At 58.7% G+C, this 10,485-nt stretch overlaps 1 protein-coding gene across 4 annotated transcripts; it reads left to right on the top strand.

The window, feature by feature from the left end:
* On the top strand, positions 1 to 10,198 carry PRMT1 (protein arginine methyltransferase 1). 4 transcript variants are annotated; one of them, XM_037140877.2, is made up of 11 exons: positions 9 to 96; positions 2,266 to 2,319; positions 2,867 to 2,968; positions 3,930 to 4,085; positions 4,224 to 4,287; positions 5,821 to 5,963; positions 6,741 to 6,828; positions 6,952 to 7,067; positions 7,922 to 8,072; positions 8,393 to 8,514; positions 9,904 to 10,198. In XM_037140877.2, exons 1-11 carry the CDS (start codon positions 61 to 63, stop codon positions 9,985 to 9,987), a joined length of 1,116 nt encoding a protein of 371 aa, XP_036996772.1. In that variant the 5' UTR covers positions 9 to 60; the 3' UTR covers positions 9,988 to 10,198. The 4 variants fall into 4 exon arrangements, with proteins under 4 accessions (XP_036996773.1, XP_036996772.1, XP_036996776.1 ...); XM_037140878.2 differs by lacking the exon at positions 2,266 to 2,319 and having other exon boundaries at positions 1 to 96; positions 9,904 to 10,196; XM_037140881.2 differs by lacking the exons at positions 9 to 96; positions 2,266 to 2,319 and adding an exon at positions 2,538 to 2,626 and having other exon boundaries at positions 9,904 to 10,196.
* The last annotated feature ends 287 nt before the right edge of the window (positions 10,199 to 10,485 follow it).

The raw sequence follows: 10,485 nt of genomic DNA on the forward strand, positions 1-10,485 counted from the left end.
TCGGGGGAGTGCGGAGAAAGGGGGGGGCCTCGGCGGCTCGAGGAGTAGGTGCGGGTGAAGATGGCGGCAGCCGAGGCCGCGAACTGCATCATGGAGGTGAGCGTCTGGAACGCCGCCGGGGGCGGGGGTCGCTTTGGGGGTCGGTGTTTTATGGCTCCGTCATAGAGAAGGGGCTCTGAGTCGGCAGATTGAGGCTAAAGGTCTCCAGCGGAACGCAGGGGAGGCCGCATGCTCTGGATTCAGGGATACCGTTTGAGTGCGGGCTCCCTGGCGTTCGGGGGTCTGCGGTATCCCGCCAATCCCGTGGTCTCGCGCCCCCCTCCCACGTGGATGAGGGCTGGGGGCGCTTCCGGCCTGGCCCCCACGTGGCCCCAGCGCGGTGGGTGGGGAGGGGGTGTGCCGTGCCCGGTGGCCCGACGGGCTCCACGTGCGGGACAAAGGCCCCGCCCCCGGCCGGGGGAGGGGCGCCCCGGGGGGGCGGGGAGGAGATTCTCAACCTTCTTTGGAGGCCCCCAGCCTTCCTCCCGGGGTATGGCAACATACATCTCCCGGTGGGACTTACTTGGGGGCCTCCCATAAGTAAAGAATCACTTTGGAGGGGCAGTTTATCTTGATGCTCTATATCCCCCTTCCTAAGACTGAGGCATTTACTTAGGCATCGGTCCAGGTTTCGTGCACCTTGAGTCAGGATTGGAGGAAGACGCAGAATTGATTCTCTCAGGGCCTCCCCGTTTCCTGTCCCTAGGTGCTCCCCCGCCCGGGACTTTGGGAGCTAGGGGGATGGGGCATGCCCCTGTGACCTCCCTCTGGGCGGTGGTGGGGCCTCTAGCTGAAGGAGATCCTTTCCGATGAGGCGCCAGGCACCCCCTTGTGGCCATTTCTGGGTGTGTGGGAGGGACATCTTTTTCATGGGGCGTGTCCCCAAAGCCCACCTCCCTTTCGGAGCTCCCCCCCACCACTGGGGGGGCAAGGGGAAGGAGAATCCGTCTGCTGGGAAGGGGTTGTGTTGGAAGCTGCAAACCTTATCCGCATCTCTTTCCCCTCGACATTCATGAAGGTGGGAGATGAACTCCCCCTTCCAGAAGCCCTGTTAGAGGATTCTAAGCCTGGATCCCTGAAATGATTTCTTAAGGTGTTGGTTCTTGTGCAGCCACGTGGGGTTGGCTCAGCGCTGTGTTTCAAGCTATTTGGGGCTTGTGTGGTGGTGGTATTAGTGATACTGAGAAACGGACCCCAATGGGAAATCCCCTCAGCACCCGGCCTTCTTTGTAGACATCCTCACTGGTTTGGGAGAATGGGGGTGGGCCACGCATCCCTGACTTCACGTTTGTTGGAGCCTGGGGGGTGGTCACAGCTGGAAGCGATGTAATCTGATGGGGCCACCGAGGTTTCAACCCTCACCCTGTGGCAGTCTCCGGAGTTGGGAGGTCAGCTCTCCAGGGTCACCCCAATGACTCCCATCCCCCTCGGCTCTCTCCTGGACCAGGGCCTGTATGGGTGGAGGAAGTGCCTTCCCCAGAGATTGCCTCAGGATGTGCCCCCACCCCTGGTGGCTTCCAGGCCTGGGATGGGTGTCTGAATGGGTAGGAGAGGGTGCCAGGGTCTAGAGTCTGTCGTCTTTCCAGGGACTCTGCTTTCTTAGGGAGAGGGTAATAAGCAAAAGGATTGGCTCCATCTGGTTTTATTTGAGGCTTCCTGAGCCGGACGCAGGAGCTAGGGGTCAGGGTGCTAGTTCTGGTGGGGGTGCCACACCTCCGTCCTGTAATCCTCGTGAAAGAGACTGGTTTGCAGAAGTGGCAGATGCCCAGTGGGTACACCCTGCCAGCCCCCCCCCTCAGCTATTCATGGCACCCCAGCATGGGGGGGGGTGTGTGTCAGGAAGTGTCACCTAATCTGGGGGGATTAGATGATCAGGGGGAGTGACAGCTGGCAGTGCCTTTGTGCCCAGCGGGTGCCAGTTTCTCTGGGCTGGATGGGGGAGGTGTGTGTGGTCAGGTGCCTGGCCAGAGAGGGGCAACGTGGGAGCTGTCCACCATCTCTCCAGCCGCAGCTGAGACAGAACCCCCCTCCCTTCTCCCCCCACTTGTCCCGTCCCCCCTTGAAACAACCCTGCCTCGTTACTTGCTCCCTCTGCCACCACTCCCCACCAAGCAAAGGGAAAACTGCAGGAAACACCTTCCCTCCCCCAAGAGCTGGGGTCCCCTGGCCTAGCCGCCCCTAGCCATTCCCAGTAGCTAATCCTTTCTCCCTGTTACTCTCTCCTAGAATTTTGTAGCCACCTTGGCTAATGGGATGAGCCTCCAGCCGCCTCTTGAAGAAGTAAATATCCTTTTGTGAGACCCTTCCCCACATAAGATATCTTGCCCCCCACATCAGGCCCTTTCTAGCAGTCTAACCATGATCCCTCTTGCTTCATACCAGTTTGCCCCAGGCCCCCAAACACTTAGTACAAGCTCCCTCCAGGTTTGTGGCCCTCACCTGGCCTTCCCCCATGCTGTGGCTGCTTCCTTAACTCCCATTTCCAGCCCCCCTTTGCCCTTCCCTGTGTCTGCCCCAGTTCTGGCTTCCCCATCCCTCCTCAGCTGTGGGCTGAGCTAGAGACAGGGGCAGAGAGACTGGAGAGATGGTAGGCGTGGCTGAGGTATCGGGGTTCTGTCCTGGATGATGTTCTGGGGGTGGTCCTGCAAAAGGAATATGGGGTTTTAGGTTTGGGGGTTCTGGGGGAGGCAAGATGGCAGGGAGGGCTGTAGGTTTGCCCTGGTATGATTTTGAGGGATTTATTCCAGGGAAAAGTAGGGACCTGGAGGTTTAAGAGGCCCTGGGGAGCCCTCAGATTTGACCCATGCTCCTCTCCTCCTTTTCCTAGGTCTCCTGTGGCCCAGCAGAAAGCAGTGAGAAGCCCAACGCGGAGGACATGACGTCCAAAGATTACTACTTTGACTCCTACGCCCACTTTGGCATCCACGAGGTACATGAACAGCTCCTAGGGCCGGTGAATCTTCTCCTCCCCCCTCCCCCCTTCCAATCTTAAGAGGTTAATATTTGGGAGGGCTGGAGCTTAATTTCCCACGCATGCTCACTGCCTTCCTTGGCAGCAGGCAGCCTTTCTGTTCGGCGCTCACCCCCGGGGTCTCCTTTCCCAGCGGTTGCCTTGGAGACCGAGGTTAGCCCTGTGCTCTTCCCCGCTCCAGGGAGACAGGCGGGAGTGCGCATGCCTGGCTCCGACTGCAGTGGGAGGTCAGGCCCTGCCAGTTTCTGCTGCTTTCTAGCGGCGGACGGTGGGATTGTCTCCATGTGAGCTGTGCAGATGGCTTCTCCTGCACACCACAGGCTGATATCTCAGAAAGCAGTTGTGATGGAGTTCTGAGGATTTTTTTTTCTTTTCTTTCTATTTTTAAAATTGTGGTAATATGACAAGCAGAATTTAGGATTTTTAAATGTACAGGTCAGTGAATTAAGTTACTGGGGACTTTTTTTTTAGGATTCTATTTCTTTTTAGAGAGGGGGAGGGAAAGAGAAAGGGAGAGAAACATCAGCTGCTTGCCTCTGGTGCACCCCCTACTGGGGAGCTGGCCCTCAACTCAGGCATGTGCCTCTACGGAGAATTGAAGCGGTGATCTTTCGGTTTGCAGGCCCATGATCAACCCTCTGAGCCACACCAGCCAGGGCACTGAGGACTTTTTAAAGCCAAGAATCACTGGGGCTTAGGAGGCAATGGCAGCATCTGGCTAAGATGGGAGTTTAGTCTATCCAGTCTGATTTTACACACAGGGAAATTGAGGCACGTAGAAGGGAAATTACATATTCCAAAGGGATGGGGGCGCATAACTCCAATTTTCCAAACTGTGAGAGTGTTGGAGGCCAGTGCACTCTGTTTTCCAACTGGGAACACAGGCCCCCCTCACGATACCTTTGTACCGCCCCCCCAGGAGATGCTGAAAGACGAGGTGCGCACCCTCACTTACCGCAACTCCATGTTCCACAACCGGCACCTCTTTAAGGACAAGGTGGTGCTGGACGTGGGCTCGGGTACAGGGATCCTCTGCATGTTCGCTGCCAAGGCCGGGGCCCGCAGGGTCATCGGGGTGAGTGTCCTGGGCAGCTGAGCGGGCCTGGGCCTCGGGATGGAAAGGCGGCCCTTGGGGCTTGGGTTGGATGGAGAGGGCGGGGGCTGAGGATGGGACTGGGGGGGGGTCTCACCCTCCCTTCTTCCCGGACCCCAGATCGAGTGTTCCAGCATCTCTGACTATGCGGTGAAGATCGTCAAAGCCAACAAGTTAGACCATGGTGAGCCCAGGAAGAGAATGGGTTTGTGGGAGTGTTACAAGTCATCACAGCTTTGGGCCCTTGGCAAGCGGGGTGGGGGGGACATGGGACACAAACCCAGCTTTTCCTCCCCCGAGGGTCCTGGGCTGCCAACGGTCCGAGAATTCCACCTACTCAGAGTCCCTAACCCATTTGGCGGGTTCAGCCACCTTAGAGTTTGAGTGTTGAAGGCCCAAGCTTAGCACCCCGGTCTTCAAATGTTAGGACAGGAAGCAGTCTTCAGATTTCTCAGTGACTAGAGTTCCCGCGGTTGGCACCTGAAGGCCCGTAGTGAGAGGCCAGCCACTCAGCCGCCGGTCTGTGGGTTCAGCCAACACTCCCAGGAAAGACCGCACCCACGAGCGCACTCATGTAAACATGTTTATAGTCACATGCATCAATTGTACACAAGTAGCGTTTTTAAACATTTTGGTCTTTCTTTTTTACTCTTACAATTAGCCCCCTTCTATCTCTTGCTCTCCCACAAATAGCATCTTATATGAGTCTTTCTCCTTTGCCGCTTCTCTCAGCTTATTGTGTAGTTGGGGTTTTTTTAAAGGTTTTATTTATTTTTAGAGAGAGGGGAAGAGGGAGGGGATTATGAATGTGTGGTTGCCTCTTGTGCGCCCCCTACTGGGGACCTGGCCTGCAACCCAGGCCTGTGCCCTGACTGGGAATTGAACCAGTGACCCTGTGGTTTGCAGGCCAGGGTTTTTCAATCCACTGAGCTGCACCAGCTAGGGCTTATTGTGTAGTTTTCACATATTGCTGAATGTTGAGAGAATCTTGCTTTTTTGATGACCCTGGCGTGTGGGCGTACCTTGTCTTCCTTAACCAGCCTCCCAGGGGTGCGTGTTCAGTCGCTTCGAAGGTTATCATCCCCGCCCGTCCCCCCCCCATATGTACTGTCATTCCATAAATCAACTAGTATATCTGTGAGGCCATTTCATAGAAGGAGGATGTCACCAGATTACTGCTGAGTCCCCACCTGCCAGGTTTGAAGGGCAGAGAATATGGGCAGATGATGGGTGTTCTGGATGTGAAGACTCCTAGCATTTAATAGCTGAAACATTTTGGGTTTGGGGTTTGTTTTTTTTCTGCCTTTTTTTTTTTTAAGACTAGTGTAGCTCACATCCCAGAAATCCATCACTCAGCTTTAAATATGTCCATTGGAAGCAAGTTCCAACTGTGATGTCATTGAAATCTTCCCGCGTGTGTCTCTAATAGGTGACCGTGTGTCATTAGTGGCAAAAACGTCAACATCACCTAATACCTAATCCGTGTAGAATTCCCACTTCTGCCTCAATAGCTAGAGCGAGTGAACTTGGAAACCGAGTGAACGGGGTGTGGCTTCAGCGTGCAGCGTTCGTTAAAGATGCCCAGTTGTAGTCCCTCCCCAGCCCTTTCAGAAGACAAGGGCTGCCTGGGGGCGGTTCCCGGGCCCTGGGCCCCCAGGGGAGGAGATCGGGGGTCCTGCTCGGGGCTGATGGCGAGCGCCCTGCTTTGCCCCCACAGTGGTGACCATCATCAAGGGGAAGGTTGAGGAGGTGGAGCTTCCAGTGGAGAAGGTTGACATCATCATCAGCGAGTGGATGGGCTACTGTCTCTTCTACGAGTCCATGCTCAACACCGTGCTCTATGCCCGAGACAAGTGGCTGGTGAGGCCCTGTCAGTGCGGAAATAGTGGGCGGGGGTCCCTAGGGAGTTGGTCGTGTGTGTCAGTCGGGGGCCAAGCAGGAAATAAATCCACGCTGGGCATTCCCCACACAGAGGACCTCACCCAGGGGACCGACTGCACGGGTGATGGAAGGCTCACAGCCAGAGGGGAGGGTGGCAGGCTTGGCAAGCTAGACGGCGACAAGGGTATGGTGGAGTCGAGAAGGAGGTGGTGCTGGGAAGGAAACTGGAGCAGGGCAGAGGCGAGCCGTGGGCCTCTCGGGCCCTCAAGAGGGGTGACTGAGACCTGACCAGTGGCACAAGTTCTGAATCTGAGGAGGAGAAGGGGCTGGGCAGGGCATTCCGGCCAGTGCAAAGGTCCCGGGGCAGGAGCCTGCCGGCTGTGTGTTGGGGAGCAGCAGGGACACTAGATTGGAATGAGGGTCTGGAGGAGCCACGGGAGGTGAAGTCAGAGGGGAGGGGGGAAGGGGCCTCTTGGACTCTCCTGAGACTTTGCCTTGTCCTCAGGAGGAGCCAGGGAGGGCTCTGACTTAGTGCTTCTGGGCGCCTCCTGGCAGCCGTATGGGGTAGGCTCAGCTGTAAGGGGATAAAGGGCCTGAGGTGTGAGGCCACCACAGGAGCCCAGGTGGGAAGTGTCGTGGCTCAGGCCAGAGTGGGGCAGAGGGGGTGGAGAGAGGGACCAAACCAGAGAGCTTTGGGGGCAGTGTGGCCAAGGCCCCTGCACCGTTCATTCACACCCTCACCTTACCCTTCCACAGGCACCCGATGGTCTCATCTTCCCAGACCGCGCCACCCTGTACGTGACGGCCATCGAGGACCGGCAATACAAAGACTACAAGATCCACTGTGAGCCGGGCGGGAGAGTGCTGGGGTGGGGTGGGGCGGGGCGGGCGGGGTGGGGCGGGGCTGGCAGGCTCTACCTGCCTGGCCTGGCGCCCTGGTGTGCTCACCCCCCTCCCCACTCCCCAGGGTGGGAGAACGTATATGGCTTTGACATGTCTTGCATCAAAGACGTGGCCATCAAGGAGCCCCTGGTAGATGTGGTCGACCCCAAGCAGCTGGTCACCAATGCCTGCCTCATAAAGGTGAGCAGATGGGAGTGGCCAAGTGCCCCCTAGGGTTGGAACCAAGGAGAGGCCAGCGCTTGTCCCACATGGGAGATGTCAGGGCACAGAGTGCTGGCCGGAAGTCCTGGGTGCCTGACCGGGCGGCCAGGGTGATGCTAGAGGCCCAGGGAAGCCGTGTGTCCGTTGTAAAGCTTTGGGAGCCGACCAGGGCCAGTGGGTTCCGAGGTGGAACCCAGGGAGAGGGGCTGGCCCTGCCCCGGGGCCCATATTCCACAGGGTGCAACTGAGGCCCGCAGGCCAGACTCATCCTCCTGGGTGAGCCAAAATGCAAGAAGCGGGAGCCAGGAGAGAGTTCATCCGGGCCGACAGAGGACTGCGACTGCGATCATTTGTGCCCCTCCCCGTCACATCCCACACGTCACTTGCATGATGCGGGCAGAACCAGGGGCCCACCTGGGCCCGCCCCCACGTCCTGCGTCAGAACCACGGCTTTGTGCCAAGTGTGTCCAGGAGTCACCAGAGGGTTCTAAGTGGGGGCTTGGCATGATCTGATTGACTTGTTTTAGAATTGTCGCTTTGGCTGATAGATGACATCCACTTAAGGGGTGTGTGGGGGGGTGGAAGCAGGGACTCCTGTGAGGCGGCCACCGAAGGGCCAGGTGTATTTCCCGGGGAGGGTTCAAGTCGAGCAGTAGGTCCAGGACGCCAGCCGTCAGGTTTGAGGTGTGGATGTGGGAGAGGAGGGAACAGGGAACCCGATGTCTGGCCCGGTGCACCCCCCCCCACTCCCTGCCTCCCCCCGCCACCCCACGCTTGCTGTTGGACACCGGGCCACGTGTTGCTGAGCCGGGCTCATGGGGCCTGTCCCGCAGGAGGTGGACATCTACACCGTGAAGGTGGAAGACCTGACCTTCACCTCTCCCTTCTGCCTGCAAGTGAAGCGCAACGACTACGTGCACGCCCTGGTGGCCTACTTCAACATCGAGTTCACCCGCTGCCACAAGAGGACCGGCTTCTCCACCAGTGAGGTCAAGGGGAGCGGGAGGGCGACGGCCACAGCCAGGGGGAGCCCCCCAGGGTGACAGGAGGGCCCGAGCACCCACACCCGCTCCGCCGGCCAACCGGAGCGCGTGCTGTGCCTACTTCCCTGGCCCATGGAACCCAGCCAGGTCCCCCCGAGGCATGAGGAGGGTGAGGGGATGCGGGGGCAAGGCGACCGGGATCAGCAATCAGTACACAGTCACGTGGGACGTGTGCCAGGCAGGGGGAAGGGCGAGGCAGAGGCAGAGGGGGCAGAGGGTGGGGGGCTGGCCCTGGCTGGGCTGACCAGACCCCGCCCCCAGGCCCCGAGTCCCCGTACACGCACTGGAAGCAAACGGTCTTCTACATGGAGGACTACCTGACGGTGAAGACGGGCGAGGAGATCTTCGGCACCATCGGCATGCGGCCCAACGCCAAGAATAACGTGAGGCCTGGGGCAGCCGGGGGTGGAGGGGAGGTGTCCCCGCCCATTTGGGGGCGGCTCTTGGAGTCTGTCTATGGAACAGGGGTTATACTGAGTGGCTACCAGAAGTGGGGCCCTGGGGACCCAGCCAGTCATGGTCAGGTTGAACCCTGTCCTCCTGATGGTCCCAGTCTAGACAGGGCACGTAGTCAAACAGTAAATGATAGCTGGAGTCAGCGCTGTGTCGAGATGTGAAGGGTTGGGCCAGGAGAGAGCCTGGGCGAGTTTCAGAGCCCCAGCCCAGGTGGAGGGATGGAGGGAAGGCCGGTTATTCCTCCTCGGCACTTGGTGAGACACAGCTGTCAGCTGGGGCGGGCAGGATTCCCGGGCGGTGGTGGGCAGCGGTCTGTGCCAGGAGTACCCTCAGACCAGTGTGTGAGGCTGGAGCAAGCTCAGGGAGCCTGGACCGAGGGGCGTGGCCCCAGCTACACCCACTTTCCAAGTCAGGAAGATAGGCCTGTTAAAGCAGGGGCTTGCAACCAGGGACAGTCTTGCTGTACCCCAGAGGACCCTGGTCCCTGGAGACATTGGGGTGGTTTCAGCCTGGAGAAGGGGTGCTCCTGGCTTCTGGTGAGTGGAGGCTGGGGGTGCCCCAGATGCAGAATGGCCCCAGATGTCAGGGGCTTGGAGGGTAAGAAAACCCAAACCAAGGAGACAGAGACTGACCCGGGATGGGGAGGTCAGAGCAAGAGGCCTGGAGTAAGAGGTCCCGGAGGTCTTTGGTGACTTGATCCAGCCCTTCCAGGGAGTGCGGGGGACGGGACAGACCAGGCTCCCAGGAAGCTTGGAAGGCGTGGAAGTAGGGGCAGTAAGTTCTGCTGTCAGATTTTTCAAGAAGAGGAAGTGTGATTGCAAGAGGCATTCTTTCCCTTTCCTAAGATTTTACTTAATTATATTCAGAGAAAGGATAAGGGAGGGAGGGAGGGAAAGAAACAGCAATTGTCTCTCAGCTCCAGCTGGGGATCTGGCCCCCAACCCAGGCATGTGCCCCGACAGGGAATTGAACCCAGTGACCCTGTGGTTTGCAGGATGGCACCCATTCCACTCACTGAGCCATAACAGCCAGAGCGGGGTGGGGTTCTCCTGTAGGAAAGAAATAACTTTCACTGATTGGAATGGTTCTGGTGGGGGAATAATGACGGAGTGGAGTTCTGCCTCCGAGGGAGTGGCGAGGGAGTGGGTGGGTTTGAGCTTGTCCCATGGAGTGGTCCCCAGGAGTCAGGGTCAGGATGGCTGCTGGGGGTGCACCCAGCAGTCCGGGTCTCCAGGGTGCACGTGTGGGCAGCTGGTGGGACACGGCATCTCCCCTGTGCTGGGCCTGTGCCCCTCATGTCTGCCCTCTCCCCACAGCGCGACCTGGACTTCACCATCGACCTGGACTTCAAGGGCCAGCTGTGTGAGCTGTCCTGCTCCACAGACTACCGGATGCGCTGAGATGGCGCCCGGTCCCTCCCACCCCAGCCAAGCGGGCCTGCCACGGGTCCCGGGGGCTGTGGCCTTCTGAGGCGGTTTCGGGGCCCCCCCTTGTTCTCACTTTCTTAGAAGGGAGTTTTAGGGGCCTGGGCCCGGGGTGGGGGGGTTGGGGGGAGGGCACATTGTGACTGTGTTTTTCATAACTTATGTTTTTATATGGTTACATTTACGCCAATAAATCCTCAGCTGGGGTAGCTTGGCTTCCTGGGGGCCAAGTGGGGTTGGGGTTCCACCCACTGACGTCTGAGCAGCCGGGGGTGTGCGGGCGAGGGCCGCGTCTTCTCCTCACTTGGGTCTTGGTCTGTTGCTCCGAGTCCTGAGTCTTATCCTAACTCACCCCTTAGCGCTCTCCCAGGGCCTCTTCATCCCAGCCCTCTCTGGGTGGAGGCTAGGTACCCCCAATTTCCCTTTCTCACCCCCTGGGGTTCTGCTACTCTATGTCCCCACTGAGCACGGTTC

This window comes from Artibeus jamaicensis, unplaced genomic scaffold (assembly GCF_021234435.1).
Source record: "Artibeus jamaicensis isolate MK-2021 breed Jamaican fruit bat unplaced genomic scaffold, CSHL_Jam_final scaffold_804, whole genome shotgun sequence".
NCBI classification, from domain to species: domain Eukaryota; kingdom Metazoa; phylum Chordata; class Mammalia; order Chiroptera; family Phyllostomidae; genus Artibeus; species Artibeus jamaicensis.